Source organism: Malaclemys terrapin, chromosome 5 (genome assembly GCF_027887155.1).
Source record: "Malaclemys terrapin pileata isolate rMalTer1 chromosome 5, rMalTer1.hap1, whole genome shotgun sequence".
NCBI classification, from domain to species: Eukaryota; Metazoa; Chordata; order Testudines; family Emydidae; genus Malaclemys; species Malaclemys terrapin.
In genome coordinates this window covers 95,462,251-95,487,733 of record NC_071509.1, presented here as the reverse complement: position 1 = coordinate 95,487,733, position 25,483 = coordinate 95,462,251, and the positions used below count along the sequence as shown (strand labels likewise).

Below are 25,483 nucleotides of genomic sequence, written 5' to 3'. Positions count from 1 at the left end.
AAATTAAAACAGATAAATTGTAAGATTGAAATTAGGAGAGATAAGAGGGTCTTTTTAGAACAAATAGCCAAAGATATGAAAACTAATACACATTTTTTTTTATTCTTTTTAGTATGTCAGAGGTAGGAAGCCTGTGAGAGAACAGGTAGGTCTGTTGATCTGCAATTATTGAGGGTTAAGATATCACAGAGAAGCTAAATAGTATATTTTCATTGGTCTTTACAAAAAGAGTGTTAGGGAAACTACCTACCCCAGACCAATTTTTTTTTTAAGTAAAGATGAGAAAAATGAAACTGAGGTGTGAAAAGATGAGGGGACTGAATAAATGGATACATTAAATAGAAACAAGTCACTAGCACCAGATGGTATTCATCAAGAGTTCTGAAGGAAGTTTAGAATGAAATGGCAGAATTTGTGACAAAAATAAGCTATTGTGGGGGCTGTCTAATAGGTGGGAAATGTAGTAGCTTTCATTGGCGGAGGGGTCCCCAGTCAGCAAGCCAGAATCTTTAGTCAAATTCTTTCAATACTAATGTGATCCTGAATAAGTAATATACAAAGTAATATGTTAATGTTTTATTGTAAGTATGCCTTAATAAAAAGTGTTGTTGTTTTTTAAAAAACACTAAGCATGCTCCTGAAAATTATGGGCCAGTACGCCTTCTCAATTTAGTACCAGGTATATGGCTGAAGTGGTAATGAAAGATGGAGTTTTAAAAAAATATACAATTATGAATATAATATATTAGGAACAAACCAGCATGTCTTCTGTAAAAGAAAATCCTGCCTCTTCAATCTTTTAGAATTCTTTGAGGATGTTTAAGCAATGGTGGGTAAAAAAGAATTGATTGATAAGATGAACTTTGTCAAAAGCTTTTTGAATGTTCAGACAAATTCTAAGAGGCTATTAAAGTGACTAAGCATAGTCACAGGGTTAGAGATAAAGTATTATCACACATTTGAAACTGTCTAAGAGAGAGAAAATTATTAGGAATAAATGGATTGTTTTTAGCACCAACAGAAGGTTAACAATCGGGTTCCACAAGGGCCTGTACAGGGACCCATACCGATTAATATATTTAATGAGGTGGAAGAAGGGATGAAAAGTGAGAGGGGGAAATTTGCAGATGACAGTAAATTATTTTGGTTAGTCAATACTATAGTACAGTGTTTCTCAACCAGGGGTACATGTACCCCTGTGGATATACTGAGGCCTTCCAGGAGATACATCAATTCATCTAGATTGCTAGTCCTTGTTGTAAAACTAGGCAACTAAGTCAGTACAAACTAAAATTTCATACAGACAATGACTTGCTTATACTGCTCTACATACTATACGCTGAAATGTAAGTACAATATTTGTATTCCATTTGATTTATTTTGTGATTATATGGTAAAAATGAGGAGGTAAGTAATTTGTCAGTAATAGTGTGCTGTGAAACTTTTTTGTGTGTTTATGTCTGATTTTGTAAGCAAGTAATTTTTAAGTGAGGTGAAACTTGGGGTATGCAAGACATATCAGACTCCTGAAAGGGGTAAAGTAGTCTGCAAAGGTTGAGAACCACTGCTATAGTATCAAGTATCAGGGGTTAGCAGTGTTAGTCTATATCTACAAAAACAACAAGGAGTCTGGTGGCACCTTAAAGACTAACAGATTTATTTGGGCATAAGCTTTCATGGGTAAAAACCTCACTTCTTCGGATGCATAGAGTGAAAGTTACAGATGCAGGCATTATATACTGACACATGGAGAGCAGGGAGTTACTTTGCAAGTATTTTTGGGAGTGGACTACATCCACCCTGATTGAATTGGCCCATGTCAACACTGGTTCTCCACTTGTGAAGTAACTCCCTGCTCTCCATGTGTCAGTATATAATGCCTGCATCTGTAACTTTCACTCTATGCATCCGAAGAAGTGAGGTTTTTACCCATGAAAGCTTATGCCCAAATAAATCTGTTAGTCTTTAAGGTGTCACCAGACTCCTTACTGCCATAGTAGACTGTGAGGAACTTCAGAGAGACTTAGCAAAGCTAGGGGAATGGGAACATAATATATACTGGAAAGAGTTATTTGAACTATTCTTGTACCTTTATAAATTATAAATTAACTGTTAGCACTGAGAAAAAAAGACTTTAAAATCACTGAGGACAATGTAATGAAAAGCATCTGGTTCATGTGCACTGGTAGTTAAAACAGTAAAGAAAATGCTACGTTGTACAAATAATGGAATAGAAAATATACTGAAAATATTATAATGCCATTATGTAAATTCATCATACCCTCTCACCTTATTGCTGTGTTCAGTTCTGGTCACTCCAATTGAAAAATAACAAACAAAAACCAAACATAGAAAAACTCGTAACATAATGATTAGAGGCATGAATATACTTCTGTGTGAAGAAGTACTGGAAAGATTAGTACTGATTAGTTTAGGGAAGATGTGAAAGGGAACATGAGGAATACAGAATAATAAATGATACAGAGAAAGTAAATTAAGCAGTCCCATTTACACTTTCTTATAACAAGAGAATGAGGGGGCAACAAAGGAACTGCAAAACAATCAATTTAAAATTCATAAAAGGGAACTACTTTTGATACAATTCACAGTTAACCTCATTGTTATGAGATGTAATTAAAACCATGAACTCTGTAGAATTTAAAAGTAGTATCAGACATTTGTATGGATAAATGAGAACATCAGCAACCACATTAGAAAGTATGATGACATAGAAAGGGATATAAATCCTCCTGTTTCAAAGGAGTTCAGAAGAAACATCTCCTATGAGCAGATTATTCCATTATAGGTTTTTCTTCACCTTCCTCAAAAGCATCTGGAACGGGCCTGTGTCAGAGGCAGGACATCAGACTAGCTGAACCACTGAATTTATTCAATATAGCAATTCCTATGTTCCTGTGAATTTAGCTTATTTTTATGCTAATGGAACATCCACGAGCAGATCAGGATATCCTCAAATTCCTTTGTTATACTAGGTTATTTGATTAATATCTTTTCAAAATTTTCACTGTGTGGATTTATCATAAATATTTGAAATTCACGCTGTGCTGCTTAGTTGTGACTCAGGCAATAAATCACAGGGCCCTTTACTCATTTCTGATTGGATGAATGAACAAGCATTACTAAATTGAATACTTGTGCATGCAAATTTAAAAATTCATTTTCCTCAAGTAGTCAGGCATAGACTTGAAACTGACTTTCTGCAAACATCTTTCCTATTAAAACTTGATCATTTGAAGGGTCACAGAAATCAAATCCTGAACATGGGCTAGAGCAAATTCATTTAAAAATTTGAATGAATATTGGGGTGGGGAGAATTGCATTTTCCCCCCAGCTCTAATTCTAAACCTTTGTTCTTCTTCTGCTAATAGATGTTTGTTGTTTTTGTGGTCTAATCTCCTTGGGCCAGGACTGTGTCCCACTACATATCTGTACAGCACCCAGCACAATGGGGCCCCAATCCTCATTGGGGCGTCTGGACCAAAGGGATTAGACCAGGGGTCGGCAACATTTGGCATGTGGCTCACCAGGGTAAGCACCCTAGCGGGCCGGGCCAGTTTATTTAGCTGCTTACGCGGCAGGTTCGGCCGATCGCAGCCCTCACTGGCCGTGGTTCGCCATCCCGGGCCAATGGGGGCGGCGGGAAGCCGCGGCCAGCACATCCCTCACCCGCGCCACTTCCCGCTGCCCCCATTGGCCCGGGACGGCGAACCACAGCCAGTGGGGGCTGCGATCAGCCGAACCTGCCACGTCAGCAGGTAAATAAACTGGCCTGGCCCGCTAGAGTGCTTACCCTGGCGAGCCGCGTGCCAAACGTTGCTGATCCCTGGATTAGACCATCAACCTGTTCCTAATCACCTAGGACCAGATCGTGAGATGGTATAAACTGGCATAGTTTAATTGAGTTCAGTGGAGCCATACTGACTTCCAGCAGCTGAGAATTTGACCCTTAATTTTAAAAAATGCATTGACTTTCATCCTATTTAAACACGTTTGTGTATCTTGTGGGTCATCCTTGATTGACAGATGGATAGATAGATAGAAATACTTTTGAGAGCTTCTGAGAGTTGTGAATTGATATCAATAGAGAATTATTTTTTCTTATCAGCAGCAGAACAGGCACAACATGGACAGCGGCAATGTAAGGCAGGAACTAACCAAGCTTAGCTACACTATTCACCAATGTGCCTCAACCTGGACCTGGAGTCTCCCTACATTTATAATCTTTGACCACGATTGTTATGATTTTGTTTGATATGAACTCCAGGGCTCCCGTCCTGCAAAGACTTAGGTACATGCTTAACTTTGCATGCATGTAGCTTAACTTCTCATTGAAGTCAACAAAATTGCTCTTATGCATCAAGTTAAGTATATGCATATATCTTTGAAGAACTGATTGCCTAGGAACTGGACTATCAACTAATCTCAAACAAGCTACCAAAGAACAATAATAAGGTATGTTTTTTTTTCCCTCCCACAGCCATTATTAGGATTAGCAGAATTCAGGTTTTTTTAATATAATTTTAATGGTTAATGTCAATGTTTATTTTTAAGCATTTTTTATTTGTATCAAATGAAATTTTCACTGGTATGGGAAACTGGGGGAGGTCAGACAGTGGGGGCTCGGACAATAATAATTTATCGACAATAGATGTTGAAATTCAAAAGTTAAAGCTTTATAACTGTTAAAACATACATTGTCAATATCACATGTTAAAATATACAAAGTAAATATCCTTAAATCAAACTCTAATAAGTTCTCAAGCAGCATTTTTATTACTTTAATTTTCTGAAATTCTGATTATCATCGATGGATATATATATTTTTATTGGTTTGTGTGTGTATGGACTTATCAATGTTTACCAACCTTTACTGTTAAAAATCTGATCCTTCCAAATGTAGTCATTATCCATCAACTTGCATCGGTTTAGAATAAATGACCCAGAAGTAAAAAGTGTTCCATATCTTTTTAACATTACACGGAGTCAGTCGCTGCCCTGTGGTGATTTTTCTCAAGGAATAAAAGTGTGTTGATAAGGATTTTTAATTTATTTATTTATTTATTTACTGGAATTTGGGTGTCCCTAGTATCAAAGAGAAATGTTACTTCATGATAGCATATATACCACAGAACACTTTTCAACAAAAGGTAAAAGCAAATCGAGGAAAAACACATTTCATTAAGAATTCCATTGTATTTTTTGGAAAAATTAAAAATCAATCATGTAATTAGTGAGGCTCTTATGTGGTCAGTACTGTGAAAGCAGAATTTTCTTTTCTTTTTGTGTAGTTATGCCTTCTTTCTGAAAAATTGTTTGCATAGTTTTACCATGGCTTTAAAGTATAATAAAAATAAATAGGTACCAAACAAACCATATATTCACCAATATTGTGGCATTACCAAAAAAAAAAAAAAAAAAAAGTAACATTTGGGAAAAAAAATAGGTGCTTGATTTCTAAAAGGAGAGGATAGTGGCCTTGTACCCATTTTTGCATGTGCATTTATGCGCTTATAATTTCTCACACAGTTGTACAAACAAAGCAGATATTGGTATCACAAAGATTAGTTGGGCCCCTAACTTGTGATTTTTCTCATGCAAATGCAGAATTTTCATGTAAAATTGAGGTACATATTTGCAATCAAATATATATAAACATGCACAAAAATGCATGTGCAGTTGGGTTCTTACTTCTAAAAATTGACTGTAAGGGTTGAATTTTTCAAAGGTGGCTTCAAACAAGTCTGCACTGAAATGCACAAGTTCGAGTACTATTATTTGGGTGTGCAAGCAAAAGAATGTGTATGCGTAAAACTTTATATGCATGCATGAGTGAGTTATATAATTTCTATAATTCTATAATTTTGTGCACAAAGATGGCTAAAAAGTTGCTCCTCATCCTGTAGTCTGACCTGTAAATGTGATCCCTTTACATTGGCATGGAGTCCCAGTAGAGTGAATGGAATTCTTCCTGGGCACCCATATGACTCAGATTTCAGGATCCAGGCTTTTATGTGCAAATGATTTGCACGCACAAAATTGCACACACAAAAATTGAAGGCTGAGTTGCATAGATAGATTTTAATACCTATAACCCAATTGTGCATTTGGCCTATTCTTCTAAGCACCACAAGGGACTCTTGGATTTCCCACTGTCATTTTTAAAATGCTGAGAGACAGAAGCTGTTATATAAGTAAAACTTATCAGCCTAAATTTGTTGTGGGACATTAAAAGTAATTTAAGCTATATTTCTAAATAAAATAAAGTACTTAAAAATCTTGTTATAGGAATGAATAAGGTAAGCGTGAGAGGTAATATGTGTTCACTGATTACAGTAAGTACTCTATGACACTACATAAATTACTCATGATCATTCACTGCTCAGCCATTATTGAGTAACTTATGTAATGTTTTTTAAACTCCTGTTCTCCACTATTTTATAGTCTTCATGTGACTGTATTCCTCTTGCAGTCATGTCTCAAAGGGAATAATGGTAACAGGGTATCTAATGCAATAATAGTTAGAGAGGAAATGGATAAGTCACATGGCAAAATCCAGAAGGAAAAGTTTAGAAAATGCAGAAATAACTGAATATGTTCATTTTAATATGGCCTAATAAAATTTACCCTGGAGTGATGTTATTTTAATTGAATTGTACCATTTTTTTAACATGAAGAAAAATGAGAGACTCATTCAATTTTCCATTCTAAACCAGGAATATTAGCTGCCTTATTTAGGCAATATTTACCTGAGTCTTTTTATATAGCTAAGACACTAGACAGAACTTCATAGTATCCCTCTATATTATAAAATAGCGAGGAATGCAATAGTAAGTATAGCAGTGGTTCTCAAACATTTGTATTGGTGACCCCTTTCACATAGCAAGCCTCTGAGTGTGACTCCCCTTATAAATTAAAACCACTTTTTAATATATTTAACACCATTATAAATGCTGGATGCAAAGCAGGGTTTGGGGTTGATGCCGACTGCTCGCGACCCCCCACATAATAATCTTGCGACTCCTTGAAGGGTCTCGACCCCCAGTTTGAGAACCCCTGAAGTATAGGGAACACTTTTTCCACCACTGAAATGCAGCCACTTCTGGGATGAAATACCACAAATATCAGCAACTCACAACAGTTTAGGGCAAAAAGTAAAGAATACATTTTCTATTTGGTTTAAAGAGGGATTTGTTGTGAGGCAGGCAACTTGAATTTGACCAGGTTTCTTGAATTTACCCCCATACTTTTATGAAAGGTGCCATGAGCTCTTTTATATCAAGTTGTTGGAATCTTGTTTTTACATCTCACTGAAAGACAGCAGACTTCTTCCTCACCACCCCCCCCCCCCCGCAAACACACACACACCATTTTAGAACAGTGGTTGAGTAATGTCAGGGTATGTCTACACTGCAGTTAAAAATATGTGGCTGGTCCATGCCAGCTGACTCAGACTAAGGGGCTGTTTAACCGTGAGGTAGATATTGGGGCTCAGGCTGGCAAGGTGTGATGGTCTCAGAGCTCGAGCCCAAATGTTTACACCACAGTAAAACAACTCCTTAGCTTTGGGGTTTTAATTGCAGTGTAGCCATACCATCAGAAAATAGAGTGTCATCTTCTGAATCACCAACACTAAAGTATTAAAGAAACTAACAAAAAATCTGCTGAATACATTGTCAGTTATTTTTGAGAATGCTGTGTCTGTCATCATAGGATAAGATTTTCAAAGCATCTCAGTGACTTAGCAGTCAGTCTCATTTTCAGAAGTGTCTTCGGCAACAGTACTTAGGCTCCCAAATCACTTAGGTGGCTTTGAAAATTTTACTCACGGTAGGCATGCAATGTTTTATAGAAGTCAATGCTAGCATCACATTCATTATGAAGGCCCACTGCCTCTGTCCTTTTCTCTGGTGATTGACACTGGAGTGCGGAACAGAAGTTGCTTCTCCCCCTGGCTCTATTTAAAGTAGATTCTCCTCACCACAGCTTCAACATATGCTCTCCACAATGGAGGCGGGACCCCAAGTGGTTCTTGCTCACAGCTCACTCCAGGGCAAAATGATCTTCTTCATACACCCACACTAGTTAGCTCCTGTTCCTTTGCTTGTCTTCTCACTGTTCTATATACAGCAAAACCTTGAAAACACCCTCCAAAAGGCTCTGCTTCTCCTTCCTCCACTTTCATTTGTAAAGGCACATCCCCTTTCCCAACTGCTTTTTTTCCCTCAGGAAAGAGGACAACAGTTTAAAGAATATGATAAATAATTGGGGGGGGGGGGCAAGGAAAAGCAGTCCTCAGGAGTAACTGCACTGATATCTTGACATTTACACATGAACACTCTAATGTCCAGTACCACATTGTTACCTGACAAGCCCTCTTCTCCATAGACTGTGCTTCAACTTTGTTCTCACATGTCAGCCACTGACCATGCCAAGAGATTCATGCTAGCAATGGGGATAGCTGCTGGCATGAAGTTACTGTGAATATCGTTAATTTGTTTTCAGAAGTCACTGCAGTCTAGTGAGATCTCAGAGGATTGGAAAATGACACACATAGTAACTTGTTTTAAGAAAGGGAAAAGGGAGACCCAGGTAATTAGACCATTAAGTTTAACTTCAGTTCCTGGTAAATTGCTTAAAAAAAATGAATAAAGCAGTCAGACTCAGTTTGTAAGCACCAAGAGTAAAATAACATTATGATTGGTGAGCAATGTGGATTCATGAAAACCAAATTAGACTAAACTAATTTAATTTATTTCTTTGATAGGAAAACAATCTTTATTGGTTACAGAAAATATAGTCAACATAGTGAAGCAAGTCTTCAAAACATGTTCCTAAATTCTACCTGCAAAATGTGTGCATGAATGAGTTGCAAGAGTAAAACCTGTATTTGAATGTACACATAATTGCCAGTTTTACATATTCTGTTGTAGTATTTAAGCATGCAATATGTACTGTCCAGATCTGTGGTGTGCAATCCAGAATCCTGGTTTCAAAAATTCAGAAATGTGGTCAAGCATATCTTCTTGATATAGAGTTTCCTATTGTTTTACATGACATTTTCATCGGTAAGCTGAAATAATGTAATGTATAATGATGGATGTGGAGTCAATTAAGAGGGACTGATGATGAACAGTGCTTCAACGCAACCTTCCTTCCTGGTTCTGCAATATTTCACGTGGGCCTTTGAACCCTTAAGTACAGTCAGTTCAACTACCTGGCTATGCTTTCATATGACATCTAAATGACAGCAAATTCACACTCACATGACATCTAAATGTGTCGCACATAACTTTGAGTGCAAAAAGGAAGGGTGGATTTTAAAAAACTAGCTCACAAATAACAAAAAGCAGTAATTGTTGTTATAATGGGCTTATATATATAGCTAGGGAGAGGATATTTGTAGTATCTTGAAGTGGCCTATTCTAGACTCATTATTGACTTGGAAGATACTGTGGAGATATGTGATAATCATATTTTTGAACAATAGAATCTTGGAGAGCATTACAAATGCTTTCTAGAATATAATAAACACAGTGTAATCTTGGTAAATTGGAGGGACTAGCAGAAATTTGAAAGTATGGTATTCAGTAAAAACTGAAGCTTCATTTAAGAAGGACAAATAAAATGCTTAGATAAAAGAATACCAGCCTCAGAAAAGCACCAAAGGTTATAGTAAATGTTAAATGGGGCACAAGACAGGAATGCAGTGCTGGTGTAATATTGTATCAAAGTGCTCTGTTCAGTTTCAGGCTTCTCAGTTAAAAAAAGACAAATATTCATAGATGTCAGAAATGTGCAGTGAAAATGTTGAATTATTTTGAAAATAAGACAGACGAAAGGCTAAGCAAGTGGGGATTAATGAATCTAGAGATACGGAGATTGAGAGGGAAATGAAAGATATATATATATATATATATATATACACACACATACAGCTGTTACAAAGAAGATAGGGATCAATTATGGTCATTAGTCAATGAGTACAGCAAGGAATGAGTGGTTTAAGATGAAGCAGGAAAAATGTAAATTAGTGATTAGGACACATGTGCAATGGAATAGGTTGCCAATAGACAATTTAGAATTACCCTCACTGGAGATGTTCAATGCTAGCTATAACACCCATGTATCAGGAATGGTTGAGGAATAATGAAATCAGTCCCACCAGAATGCATGAGTATAGATTACGTGACCTATTCAGGTGTCTTCAAGTCTGAAATGATTCTGTCTCTAAGACAATGATGCTGTGTGTATTATCTACCATGTTATCAGAAGATATTATGGATATAGTACAACAGAGAAGAAAAAATTGCTACTGGTTGGTACTTCTAGTCAGAACATTGGCTTTCACTTTTCTTTGGTCCATTGTAGAGAATAGCTGACTGTTCTCTGCATTCACCAGTAGTATCTGGAAGGCATCATTTCCACAGTAAATAAAGACAACTAGAAGATTAATCAAATCTGACATATTTTGCCACCAGGCTGTACTTGGTAGTTAAAAAAATTCCTCAGCATTTAGCACAGAAAATCAAGTACACACAGAAGTACCATACATGCCACAGAACACTGGTAGCAACAAACAGCCAGGACTCAATTCAGAAAAACATCCCTATTAAACACATGCTTAAATGTAACCATGCACCTATATCACATTGAAGTCAATCCTTAAAGGTAAGCACCTGCTTAAGTATGGCCCTGAACAGTGCTTAAACACTTGATTGAATCAGATCTAATTCATAGCAAGTGAAATTTCCTTCTGGACAAAGGACCAGCAAAAGCCAAGCACTACTGAAATCTTAAAAATAAGCATTAGAGAAATGGCTAAAATCTTAATATCATACAGGAGTTGCATTACAAAGGCAGCATCTGCCATCAAATACCAGTCTCTTATCACACTAAGTATTCTAAGTATGGAGTGGGGGAGTATGGTACCTCAAGTCTGCACTGTGTGGCAAATTATTGGAATGGCCCTCAATGTAGCAAAATATTGAGGATTTTATTCTCAGAACTATGGTCATTGAATATATTTTTTTTCTTTTTTAAGATTGGAATGAAAATGGAAATGTGAATGGTCCATTAGTCCACACAGATATGCATGTACATTCCCCAATGTAGTCACTGTATCTGTAGGGCCTAGAACTCAGAAGCATATTAAAAATGAGGAAATTAAATTTCCTAAAACATGTGCTGTTAAATCCCGCACTGAAGCTAGTCAAGTTGACTGAGTGTATGTCAATATAGAATTTGGACAACAAACTTTAAAAACAAGTTGATCATCCATTTAGGTGTTGGTGCAGATTTCAAAATTAATTTCTAGTAGGAAAAATCACTGCAAAGTGACCCTCTTGTATTTAGACAAGTGATATGCCCCTTTTTAATGGGGAATGGGGGGAGAGGAGGTAATATCAGTATCAAAGTAATTCTCAATAGGCTGTAAACACGGTGTGATCAGTGCAACGTCTATCAGTGTCAAATCTCCAGTTGCTTGAAATCATTGTCCTTGAATTGATTTCAGTGAATTTGGACAATTAAATCTTATACGCACTTATGCAAGACAAAAGGAAAGGGCACTGTATGTGGTTACATTATTTATTATGGGCAAGATAACTCTGGGGTATGCTAGTGTAGAAAATCCTAAGTGTGTAGAAAATCCTCAGTGTAGTGAACAGAATTTAATGATCTTTAGGATTTATTTATTTAGATAAAAGCAAGGATGTTTGTGAGAAAGTGTTCAGCATAGCAATTACTAATCCTTTGTATTTCAGCCTCATTATTTTATTCACAGCCTGCAGACCTAATGCTCACGTTCTCATTTGATTTTACACAATCTGAGTAATTGTACATACCAGTCCAAATGCTATCAGATTTCAAAGGACAAATTCTGTCTGGCTACAATATGTGTTGGCTGGGGGGGGGGGGGGGGGGGGGGAGGTTCTTCATCCTCTTCCCGACTTCGAGTAGTTCTACCAGGCACAGCCCTGTGCATAAGAAAAAGCATGCACTATGCGTTTCCTACTCCCCTGGTGGACAGATAGCGAGGATCCCACTGCACAAAGACACACTCAGACATATACACACACTGGCCAAGAGAAGTGACTGATCTCCCTAAAGAGTGTAGTCGGGGTTCTGGAACTATGGGTGCTGGAGGTGCAGTAGCACCCACTGGCTTGAAGAGGTTTCTATGATATACAGGGTTTACAGTTTGGTTCAATGGCTTTCAGCACCACTGGGAGTAGTGGCTCTTCATATTCAGTCTGAGGTTTTGGCCCAGATCCTCAAAGGTACATAGGTGTTGTTCTGTTCAGCATTGCAATGCCAAATCTATGGGCAGCCTGCCACATAGTTGAATCCTCAGTCCTGAGTTAGGCGCCCAGGCAGAGAGTTAAATGCTTAAGAAAAGGATCCTCTGGAGCCAGCAAAGTGATCATGAAACCACTTAAGTTAGGAGTGAAATGCTGAGGAGAAGAGTAGATGGAAAGAGAAGAGGAGACTACTCCTAAGTAGCTGACCTAGTGTGCTTCCTTCTGCTCAGGATCCTCAGACACAAACCCTCTCCTGGAGTTAGGCTCCTACTCCAGGTCAGCTGCTTAGGTAGCTCATCCCCTAGCAATCAAACCCATTTATCTCTCTCTGTCTGCTGCTCATGATTGATACCTCTCTCACGCATCCTACGTTTCCCTGTTCTCTGACTGACTTTGGTGCAGGTTCTGTGCTGCTTCCCCAGTCATCAGTGGCCTGCATCTGGTCATCCTGCTGTGGGGTTGGTAGGTAACAGATGTTAGGCATGCTCAGAGCATGCCTATAGGGTCAGTCCCTACTTGTGAGATAGGCAGTCCCCCGCTGCATTTGAGAATTGTAGTTCAGGGCTTCCAGGACTTTGGCTTGAGCCAGGGCTCTGAGCTGCTCATTAGTTGTGGGGTAGCATCAGGTTATAGGCAGCTTTGTGAATGCTGACCATCAGAAACATAGGCATCTAGGGAACTTAGGTGTGTACAGGATCAGGCAGCAGTTGAGCAGCAATTTTGAAAATATCAGTGGCACCTAATCAATGGAATTCAGTGCCTAAAGAGGCTGATAGACACCTAAATACCTCTGGGCCATTGTAACTTTATACCACTTCTTACTATGTGAACTGTATCTAAATGGCACAGTGGAGCCCTAAGAAGTTATCGAGCCCTGATGTTATTCTACTCACTTCACTAGAGCTACAACATGGGTGAACTTGGTTGATTTTTCCTTCTAGATATAAAATGAGTATTTTTCCAAAGTCCTTTTTGCAACACATTGTTGTCATGCAGAGAAAGTTTTTAAGCAAAATAAAATCCCCTAAATTGTGACTTCTGAACTTTAAAAACAAACATGCAGATGTACAGGTGTATGTATGGAGCACAAAACATCTCATCTAAACTCTTTAAAGAAAAAAAAAAAAAACTTCCTCTCTGCATCAGTAAGGAAAGAATATTTGGGAAAATGTCATCTTCACATTTGCGAACTAGTGATTTGGGAACTGCACAAGACTGACAGTATCCCATTAAGAAATATCTGGAATGTCTTTTAATGGCATTTTTATAAGATATCATTAATAATCGTTTAAAAAGTCTCTTTAAATATTACATATTTAAAATGACTTTATGGATTGTGAAATGTATTGGATTGACAGCTTTGGTGACTGGAACACTCTCTGTCCACAGAACAGCTTTAACATGGGCAGCAGGAGTGTAATCTTCCCCTTCCCACATCCCCAACCTAGCAATGCATCTCGTCCTTTACCTGAATAAACCACCAGAAAGGGTGTTGGATTGTGGTACTGTAATTCACTCCACTTTCCCATTCACTCCTTAACTGCTCTTTAAAAAGGGGCATTTGGATTGGTTTTGTGATGTGGACACTTGCCCACTAATTACTAGACTGAGACTGCCAATTCTTTTCATATAGGGCACCAAGCTACCATCAGATAAATTGTAATCACTAACAAACTGGGCTAACTTTGCACCAGAAATACAGAGCAGATATATATTGCTAGTCATCTGAGTAATCCATTCCCCCCAGCATCCCTGGTGAAATCCTGGCCCTGTCAAAATCAATGGGAGTTTGATAGTGCCAGATATCACTATCTGTGTTTAAAACATATAATAATGCAAACAAACTATAGAAATATAAAGACAGTTCAAGACAACTAATAATGCAAATTTAAAATCAAGATAAACATAATGTAAATATGATGTAGGACTCTTATACATCCGTGGAAGAAATTTGCTGTACCTCAGGGATCGGCAACATTTGGCACGCGGCTCGCCAGGGTAAGAACCCTAGTGGGCTGGGCCAGTTTATTTACCTGCTAATGCGGCAGGTTCGGCTGATCGCGGCCACCACTGGCCGTGGTTCGCCGTCCTGGGCCAATGGGGGTGGCGGGAAGCGGCGCGGGTGAGGGATGTGCTGGCCGTGGCTTTCCGCCGCCCCCAGTGGCCCGGGACAGCGAACCACAGCCAGTGGGGGCCGCGATCAGCTGAACCTGCCATGTCAGCAGGTAAATAAATTGGCCCGGCCCGCTAGGGTGCTTACCCTGGCGAGCCACGTGCCAAACGTTGCCGACCCCTGCTGTACCTGTATAATGCCTGAGTATTTGGGCTGTTTGTGAATGGAATGTGAGGAGGTTGGGGAGGTCTGCCACACAGTCCCATGACTGCTTTTTTCTTTCCTATGGCAGAAATACCCACCTTACCCCCCAAAGTGACCCTCTGTGCTTACCTCAAATAGAAAGGCATGGAGACAAATACAGTGCATGGGATTGTGCCCTTGCATGGCAGCCCAGATGGCAATCTCCTGCACAGCTGCTATGTAGGGTTAAGGAGTATAAAAGTTTTTGTACTTAAACTCCACACTAAAGGTTAATTTGGCCCTCAGGTAGTAAATATAGCATGTATAGTGCTGCCTTGTTCCCTTTCTGTTTTTTGGTTACATGGGTGTCTCTGATTGAAGAGATTTTTTTTTTCTTCCTCCTCTTGGTAGCAGTAGCACTAATATTTATACAGCAGCGTTAGTATGCATGGCATTTTACATGGTCCCTTTCCTGAAGAGTTTTCAATGTAAGGGCTCAATTCGATCTTAAAGCTACTGCCCCATCATGGGGGAAGTATGGGGTCACACTGCTACAGGTATTATGCCATGATTTTTTCTGGCACTGTCAGTGCATAGGGTGGGCATGACTGCAGCTATGCCATAAAAGAGGTACATGCACTCCCTTTTGCAGCTGACCCTCTCTGTTGGCCATTGTGAAGGGAAGCTGCAGGGTCACGGCCCTGCCTCCTTCCTGTCCTTCTAGGGTGGCTAGCAATGTTTAACAGGACTACTCTTCTGTTCAGAGAAGTGCAAGGTTTGCAAATGTGGCAAGTCCCTGTTTGGGAGTTATTAGAGTAAGGAATGTTCCTTGTACCTTTCCCCCTCTTCATAACCCACCTAGAATTTAGCTATAATCCAGACCTAAGTGATTCCTTGGCAAGATGAGAGAAAACAGACAAAAGGGCAGGCAGTGGGAAAAGAGTACAAGGGTGAGGTTTTGTGATGGAAAGGTTTCTTTTGAATGTATCTTGATAGATCTTCTGTTTTGTTCAATATATTTCTGTTGTTGTTTATAAGCCAGAATTGTTAATTATCGTTATTGTATTTTTTTCTTTTATTTTTCCTATTATCTTATTTTTCTTCCCTTTTCATTTTTTCTTCTTCCACCAAGTCTTTTTTGTGTCTTCTTTCCTCAATCTCTATAAGTAACTATTAATGGGATAGGTATGCATGCATATTAATGGAAGAATAAATGTTAATGTAAGGCTGCTGTACTCTGTTTCCAATTTTTATTTAAATCTATTATAAATTTTCTATATTATATTCTCTCACAGTAATATTCAAAACCCTTGCCCTTGGGAGAAGGACAACTACCTCCAAAATAACATAGATTATGGATCTGTAACAATATTTGAAGTACCCTTCATGCAAGTTGTGATGGTTGGTGCACGATGGAAGCTTCACATAGTGGCTAGGGGGTCAGCTCCTCTTTAAGACAGAGTAGGGCTGGTAGGGGGCCCCCGGGCCCTCCCACTGCACAGGCTCCAGTCCAGGGTCCTGTGAGGGTTATCAAAGGGCAGGCACCCAGGAATGCCTTACAGATACCTTCCCTAGACCACTTCCTACCCCTCATTCTATAGTCCAAGCTTTGCAGTCTCTAGCAAAAGTTACTGAAGAAAAAGTGTTTACTGCACCTTTAGTCTGTCTGGGCTCAGCAGGTAGGATCTTCTTTTCTCAGAGGCACAGTCACAACATCCCTTCTCAGTAGCTTCTAGGACAGGTCGGTCTTCCTGCCTTGTCAGCCCTCTTCTGAGCTGTCTGGCTTCCTTTTAAACTCCACCTCCATCCTTATGCACCCCATCACACAAGTATGCTAATAAGAAAAATACCTATTTTAAAATGGCTTTCTATTTGTGCTGATTATTTAGTCCTCCTTCTCCTTCTTCCCCCAAGACACTTATTAAAGAGTTGAACTCATGTGAGTATAGTAGTAACATTATTAAACTTTACTAATTTACAACATTTGTAACCAAAAACCATCATTCCCAGTGGCTGTATATATATAGCTTTATACTCCACTATATTTCAGAGTTCATTAATGAGAACAGAGTACAAGAACAGTTAAATGGGGATGAAGAAAGAAGTGTTGTCTGAGATAAAGACTGGGAGCCAGGAATTCTTGAGTTTTTATACCATTTCTTACCTTGCTTTTGATAATTTCCAATTCTATAGTGCTTCCTATCTATGGATCTCAAAGTGGATTTTAAAGAATAGTGATTTCAGCCTTGTGGCACCTCTATGAGATGGGAATAAGATTGCTTTCCTATTTTACATAAGGAGAAATAGTGGCACAGAGATGTTTGGTGATTTTTCCCAAATTCACACAGAAAATCTTTAGCAGAACCAGGAACAGTCTCCAGATGTCTTGGCTTCCTGCCTTCTGTTTTAACCACAAGACCATCCTTCTTCCCATTTTAGCTCTCTTACTCAGTTTCCCCATCTGTAAACAAGGATAATACAGGGTCAGACAAATTTATCTGCACATGAATTTCTAGCCAGACACCTTTGCAGAACAATGAGGAGGAGGTAGGTTTAATCACCACCCTTAGAATCCAGTAAATCTGTTTCTGCTGGTGTTCCACGTGGAAGGGTTCTCTTAGGTTTTGGGACCAGGAAAGACTTGGGTAAGGAACTTGCAGCTTCCCAAGGCACAGACATTGCAGATATGTACTTAGTGTTATAAAATGGGCTAATTGTAGTGTAAGCACATAAATTAAAAATAGTAAGTAAATAAGAAAATTTACACACTGACACAAGGTAAGGCAAAGATGTCACCATCCAGCTACTACAAAAATGCACATTTCTAAGGAAAGCCTAGGCAAACAGAGAGGTCATACTGTGTGCTCTGAGAGACCTAGATTCCAATGACCTGATTCCAGTGCACTCACACTGCTAGATAGGAAATAAAGCCAATAGACCTTAATAGAGCAGCAGTTGTCCCTGATGTGGGTTTGTAGGGGTGCATCCCCTGCAAATTCCACAGGGCTTCAAATTAAACTGTCTTATGGGAATGCATGACAGGAATCCCAGTTGTGATTTCCTGCATATCTGTCCCATGGCTTTCTCAATAGTGGCAGGCAATTGGGGCTACTGTGCTTACCTATTTTACCAGGATATTGTGAAGATTAATATATGAGTGTTTATAAAGAGCTTTGAAGATTAAAGGAAATATATATGGTATTTATTTATTTATTTAAGGATGTGAAATCCAGTACTTAGAATCTGACAGTTTTGTGCATGGTGTGAGCCGCTGTTGAGTTTACTGGATACCGCAATGATACTCTGAGGATCAGGCGCTGTAAGGTGGCTCTTTAATGTGTCTCCTGCGGCTCTTTGCAGCACATATTAAAATACTGTGCAATTTAATTATTAACCAATCAAAGTTATTAACCAGTTGGGATGCTTTTATTATGTTATTAACCAATCGTAGAATACTTGGTCAGTCATTTTGCTGTGAGAGTAATATCTAATCTAATCTATCTATCTAGTGCAACATCATACAATATACACACAAATTATTACAGTATTCTATTACAGCAGAAGACACAGTCAGGACCGTTACATTCTAAAGCACAGGCCTACAAAACTAAAGCCAAATAAAAAAAGAAATTTTTATTGTTGTTTGTTGTGGTTAATGTGAATTGTAAAGTCCTCCCCTTACCCCCGTTCAACTGCAAGAGAACAGACACAAAATAGATAGTTTTATAACAAATATACACTAGTAATGTTTGTGAATATTTATTAGAAAAGTATCTCATTAGTTTATCTGTTTTGATGCATCTTGCCAGTGGAAAAAATCTTTACAATTCATAGTCACTAAAAAAAAAACATATTTCTTATTTTGGTTTAGTTTTAATGTTAATAACAGATCTGGTAGTTTCCTGTGTTGAACTGATAGGATGATATACTGAATAGACTTCATCTCTTATATTTGTAAATCATGAGTGCCAGACGATAGTCTATGTCGGAAGACTAGATTAGATGAATACATAAAACATATGCTAATAGATTTCCCCATGAATAATCTAACTTCCCTGTGAATTATATTGTACTGATTTACAGTATTTGTTAGGTGAACCTAATTGGTGTTTTGTTTTGTTTTTAAAGAATTGAGACTTGGGATAGGTCTATGTGATTTACATATATGAAATCATTATACAGTTAGGAAGATTTCTTTTACTTTAATTGTAACACTTCACTTCCATGAATGGACTAATCTTTGATTCCTCTACATCAGACTTTGCCAATTTGAAGTTTAGGTTAAAACTTGAATTTATCATGAAATCCTTTAAAAAAAAATCAAGACTTCAATCCAGTGAGCCAGTTCCATTTCTTATTAGCATCAGTGTGACTGAGATCAGAATCTGACTCCGAATGCCAGTACAAGTCATTTGTTAACTTTGCTCCCAATTACAGTTAAAATAGCCAGTGTCTGGAGCTAATATAGCTACCACAACTGCTGGATTAGGATACTGGTTTGCTAATGCATTGACCTGTTTCACCCATATAACACTAGTTCAATTTCCAGCATGACAATAAATGTTTGGATTCAAATTGTAGAACTAATGCATATTTTTTTTATCTCTCTGTCAAACCAGACTAAAGGGTCAGTTGGTGATGAGGATAATGATTCTCTTTGAAAGGGAAGGAAAGTCGGCTTCTGATTCTTTTGGAGATTCTAGGTCTTGTTTCAAATAAAAAGATGAACTAGAAAAAAATAGACTTGGAAATATCAATAATAGTGAACCTGCAAGTGTGACTCTTTGCCTTATTCATAAACCGATTGTATAAAGGCACATTGAAATACTTGCCATGACATGTTAGACAGATAATAAAACAGCATGCAACGTTTGGTTTTCAGAATATCAAACCACAGTAAGACTGTTCTCTGAAAAGCGATTCACCATTAAACTATTTGCTACAATGGGAATTCCAAGTGACAGTTTGTCACAAGTTTTGATTGTTTCTCTACATGTTAAGAAATACTAAAACAAAGAAGTGTTGGGGACTGATTTATTTTTCTCAGAAGTGTCTTTCTTTCTTTCCTGCAGCGCGGAAAAGGATATGCTAGTCAATTCTACAGGACTTACCTGAAGCAGCATGATTTGCACAAAAGTCGACCAACAAAAAGCATCAACTTTTCAACTTCATTATCTTGGCCATCCAGTTCTATGTAACTGAAAGATTTGTGTGCTGTTGGAGACATCATGGCCAACAATAGGACCTAATTGCTCTCAGCAGGCCTGAGAAATGAGTTGAAATGTGTGGAACTGTAGAAACTTCAGAGGCAACTGATCTTGCCTTTCTGATCAGTGTGTGCCTGTTTACAGCACTATATATCTTTCTCTCTCCAAAATGTCACTGAGCCCTTTAGATGTTTATATTCACCACAAGAAGCCAATCGTACAGATAAAAGAAATGTGCATTATAAATGCAATATCACTGTTTTAAACTTGACTGTTTTATATTATTTTTGTGTGATCAAGTGTTCCCCAAACTATCCCAACTTTACAAGAGAGATTGTGATCATAATCTTTTCACCTGTGGGTCATAAAAATGTTGTTAATCTGCAGACCCACAAAATATCAAAGACATTCTGTAGTTTATACACGTGTTGCAAAGTGTTTACTGTACTATTTCAAAGCTTCTAAATAAATATAAAATATATATATATTATATTATATATAATTTTCCGAAAAATGTGGTACAATTTAGTTGATTTTTAAATGGATTCATATAGTCCAAACCATACACTAAAGTGAGAAGGTAATTCAGGGTCCCTAAGTTATCCTTGCTAAAAAAAAAATAAATCTTTAATAATATTTCCCCAATTTTGGTATTTTGGTCAGTCCTGTTTTTTCTTTGTTGTTGTTGTTTGTTTTTGTTATTTTTAAAGCTGTAAGAAACAACATTTTGTTTAGAAGTTGTACTGAATTTTCAATGCCAAAGATGCAGCTGTCAGTTTTACCAGAATGAGCACTGACTATGTACTATCAAAAGTATATATCAATCTTCATTATTTTGATTCTATTTCTATGGTTTTTAATTTGGTATCACAACACCTTTTATAAAGGATCTATAAACTCACCTGTATATGTTGTTAAAAAGAACATTGGGTGTCTGTACATTTTGAAATGTAAGATGTAATGTAACTGAAGATCACTGTTCTAAGGAAATCATCCCAAACTCCTAACACACACATCTTTCTTTGACATAATTTTGTGCAAACCTAAGCAAATATATATATATCTTTTCATCTTGGCTAGAAATGGTTTTTGATAAAAGACAAATCACAAAGGCATAGAGTTGGCTGAGCCGTTATTTTTTCTTATTTTTTTACATTGAAGAGATTTGGAGTAGGAACATGGCACATTCTCAGACAGACCCTACTCTCATTGGAATTAGTAGGAGATTGGCCAATGATTTCATTGGGAGCAGGATCAAGCCTGTCCATATTGTTTTTACCTTTTTTAATAATTCAACAGACTGAAATGTTATCTCACAGATTCATACATATATAAAAAACTTTTTTGAAAAGAAAAGCCTTGAAAAGTAAAGTTTAACTTTACTTTCAAGTCCGCAGAGTTGAAGTATCATTTACAAGTGTAAAATCTAGTAAAATGTTTTCTTTTTTACATTCTCTACTGTACTGTTCCTTCTATACTTCCTAATTATTGCCTGTCAAATACTGAATCGAAATTATAGAATTTTGTGTTATTAGCCCATTGATGTCAATAGAACATGGAATTCCCATTGACTTCTATGACTTTGGATCAGGCCCAGATTCTGAAAGCCTTGTCAGTGCTGAGTATATGTCACAGCATGAGTAAGAGTGACAGAATCTGACCCCCAAGTGGTGGAAGTTGTTTTTGTTTTTCCTTTTTTTCCAATGGCAATTGCTATTAGATAGAGACATGCAGATCATTTGTATGGAGTCTCCCGTACTATTGATGCACACAAGACTCTCACTGCTTTCAGGAAAAAGAAGAACAGGAGTACTTGTGGCACCTTAGAGACTAACAAATTTATTAGAGCATAAGCTTTCGTGGACTACAGCCCACTTCTTCGGATGCTTATGCTCTAATAAATTTGTTAGTCTCTAAGGTGCCACAAGTACTCCTGTTCTTCTTTTTGCGGATACAGACTAACACGGCTGTTACTCTGAAACTGCTTTCAGGGAGAGTTCCATGCACAGAATGCTACCTGGATTGAGCCCTAACGTCATCAGTTTATTTCATAAGTCTAACAAAATAGGCTTGTTAAACACTTAACACATATTTCTAGCTTATTTGTACAATTTACAAAAACTTCTTGGGATCCTTTTTAAAATGTATATATAATAATCACAAAAAAGCACAGAAAATAACTATTGATCTAAACAAACACAGCAGTAGGATGTTTCTTTAGCTTTAGGTAATGGGACTTTAGTCACCTACATGCCTTGTTAGTTTTATGAAAAAATGGGCTATTTTAGTAATGAAATGTGTGTAGTATATTTCATTTGAAGAAGTCTGTCAATTTGTTGTTGCTGCTTTTAAGGCAAGAAAGTGATTGCCCTTCCTGGAACTGGCTTTGCTTTATTTCTAAACCTATCTTTAAACTGAGATATATACTGTAAAATAAGGTTGTTTTCAGTCTTGGGAGGGAAAAAAAAATCACATTTTTCTTTTTTAATAGACTAGTGAAGTGCTTTTTATTTACTTAAACCTCATTCACACGTTGCATGCAATTTTTTAAAATAACCATATCAAAATGATTTCATACATCTCCATGATTGGACTTGTTCCATGAACTCTGTACTGTTTATGTACTTGCATACATCCATTTCATTTTTTACCATAACTAATCTTGCTATCAGTCCACACAAAATAATCCTATTGAGTGCAGTGGGAGAGCCACATGTAGAACAATGGTCAGACTGAGCACTATTTAGGTCTAGATTGTGTTTGTAGCACTTAGCTGATAGTAAAAAGCAGCATGTAGCTGCATTGCCACAGGAGGAGCTCTGCACTCCAAATAACTGAATAACCAGTTCAGGTGCAGGTCTGGAAAAACAAATTAAATATATTTTGGGTCAACCTGAAATGAGAATGTTTCAAAATTTTCTGTGAGCCAAAATGTAAAAGAATAGATTCATTTTGGGCTGACCAAATTGTTTCCATAGACCCGAAATGAATATTTGTTTTTTAGATTTAATTTTTTAAAAATAAATATGAAATTGAGAGAAATTCTGAAACAAACTGTCTTTCTGAAAGAAAATGATCCAGATTTCTAACTTTTTAAATTGTTTTTTGACTGAAAAAAATTGCCAATTGACTTGAATTTGTAAATGGTTTCATCTAACCCAAATCTGTGTTTTTTGGCAAAATAAAGTTTTGCATGACAAATTTCACCAAGCCCCACCTGGGCTGCATTTTGCTCCTGAGAAACACAATCATTCCCATGGCCCTTCATTGCACTGGAAGGGAAGTATGCTCCTCACCTTGCATTCAGGCAGTTGTGCTGGCTATTACATGGGGTGTACAGTTCTATAGGCTTGATTTCAAAATATATTTAGGCACCTATAGATGCAAATAGGCATCCTGTGGAATTTTCAAAAGTGCCTAGGTGCCAAATTAATCACTAGCTGCTTATCTGCATCTTTAGGAATCTAAAGACATTTAAAAATTTAGCACTAGGTCTCTCCCACTTCCCCCAGTTCCCACCCTCTTGCTCCCAGGGGAAACTTGAATATGTACTTGCATTCATCTGAACACCAAGGCCTGGATCTACATATAGCTCTAAATAGATGTATAGGGACTGAGCTATCTTGCCTTTCCTGCATGGCTACATTGAGGTTAGGAACAATCTAGCTCTGAATTAGGTGTCTAATATATATATATATATATATATAATGGGCCCAATACTGCAAGTTCTCATTGTGCAGAACTGCCCCTGAAGTCAATGGGAGTTACATACAGAAAAGTCTTTCAAGATCAGATCCTATGAAGGATAAGGAGAGGATAATATTTATTTATTTATTTTAAATTCATTTTAGATACATATGAGAGAATTTCTAAGTGGCTTACCCATTCAGTTTCTTCAAAGCCTTTCCAGACTGACTTTGTGCCAGAATCTCAAATTGTAATAAACTCTTTAGCTATTTAAAAAAAAAAAAAGGTAGTTTAACATAGGGTTTTATTAAATTATATTTTCTAAGGAAAAAATGAAGTATTTCACATAATGTATTATCAGCTGACTTGACCAATATTTAGAAAGTTAATAAAGTGAATATACGTTTATTGCTGAGAAACTTCCCAGTGTTACGAAAGGATGTTGAATGACCTACATACAGATGAATACAGTTTCATCTATTTGTGATGGTTCTAATTTATAAATAATATCCATAATATATGGAGATAATTTTAATTAAAATCTAAAAAGCTGCAACTGAGTTTCTTTCAGAGGTGTACCATCCATGTAAAAAAATGAGATTACTTATTATAGAGGTAATGGCTCCATAATGAAGACTGAATTAAGTTTTCCATGTAAAGTGGGAATTCAGCCTCTTTGTTATGCATTATATTACTCACTCTCTCTCTCTCTCTCACACACACACACACACACACACACACACACACACACACACACACACACACACCAGACATACAAAATTTTACTTGTCCATAGATAAGAAAAAACACATTTTTCATTACTATAATTCGTCATGGTTAAGGGCAGATGAGTAGATATTCTTCCTGAAATGGTGTATTTCCCTGGTAGTATTGCAAAGCTGTTATGTATTTATATGGCCTTTATTTATTTTTTTTAAAAAGGGCTAGGCATACTCTCCCATTGTTCTATGTTTGGGTCTCCAGTTTATTTCCAGGAAAAGTTTTGTATAAAAATCTTTAAATCCTAATTCAAAATAAGCAACTTTGATGTAAATTTAGTCATTTCGGTTTTACTGCAACACATTGGCACCAGATGTCTATAAATATGGGAAAGTTGTTTAATCTATTTGAAGTACAGTGCAGCAGGCCAATAAGACGTCATTATGCTATTACCACTATGAAAAATTCTGAAACTGAGTTTAATCTGTTCCACTGATCCCCACAATCAGAGCCCAAAAGCTTCTTAAAAAGCTCTTCCATTTTATTTTCTCACTAATCTGCTAATCTGTTTTGGTATAAAGTAGATACACATACAAATACACACACACACACACACACACACACACACACACACACACACACATTTAAAAACCATTGTTCAAAATCTGTGTCTTTGTAGATATCCTCATATGTAAAGAAATGGGCAAAAACAAACTTGGACAGCTTTCTTGAACTGAAATTGTTTTTGAATTTGAATTTGTTAATAAAGTTCATGATATTGTATGTTGGTTGAAACGTTAGAAAGAATGAAAGCTATGTGGGTGTAATTCTCCAGGAAGCAAATGCCTCATCTAGGAAGCATCCTGCCAGAAATGTTAGAAACCTAAATGCTGCAAATTTTACTGAGTGAAGATGAAACAGACTGTGAGGAAGCTACAGAGGCAGTGTTCTTGTTCTGTGTGTCTGAACTGATGAAAGTATCCATTGGATGTAGGCTAGTTATGTTAGTTACTCAGAAAACATCGACACTGGGTTTAGGTAACACATTTACTGTTCTTGCTGCAAATTAATGAGATGAAGAAACACACACACACACACACACACACACACACACACACAAAATGCAAATCTGCAATTTGCACAAATGTAATAAAACCATGTGCTAATCAAACAATACATCTCTGAACTCAAGCACACAAAAGTCAGGAAAAGCCAAAAACAAGTGAGATTTAACTCAATTTCGTTGTACATCT

The 25,483-nt window shown here is 37.3% G+C and overlaps 1 protein-coding gene across 6 annotated transcripts in view; it reads left to right on the top strand.

Annotated features, from left to right (window-relative positions):
- PCDH10 (protocadherin 10) overlaps positions 1-21,277 on the top strand; it is a 38,250-nt gene extending 16,973 nt beyond the window's left edge. For 2 of the 6 annotated variants that reach the window (XM_054030004.1, XM_054030002.1), the window contains one exon: positions 19,689-21,277. In XM_054030004.1, coding sequence (XP_053885979.1) covers positions 19,689-19,708 — 20 coding nt within the window. In that variant the 3' untranslated portion in view covers positions 19,709-21,277. Of the gene's footprint in view, positions 1-112; positions 146-4,126; positions 4,474-19,666 lie in introns of all 6 variants that reach the window. The other 4 variants (XR_008445102.1, XR_008445101.1, XM_054030003.1 and 1 more) reach the window with 4 other exon arrangements.
- Positions 21,278-25,483: the final 4,206 nt, after the last annotated feature.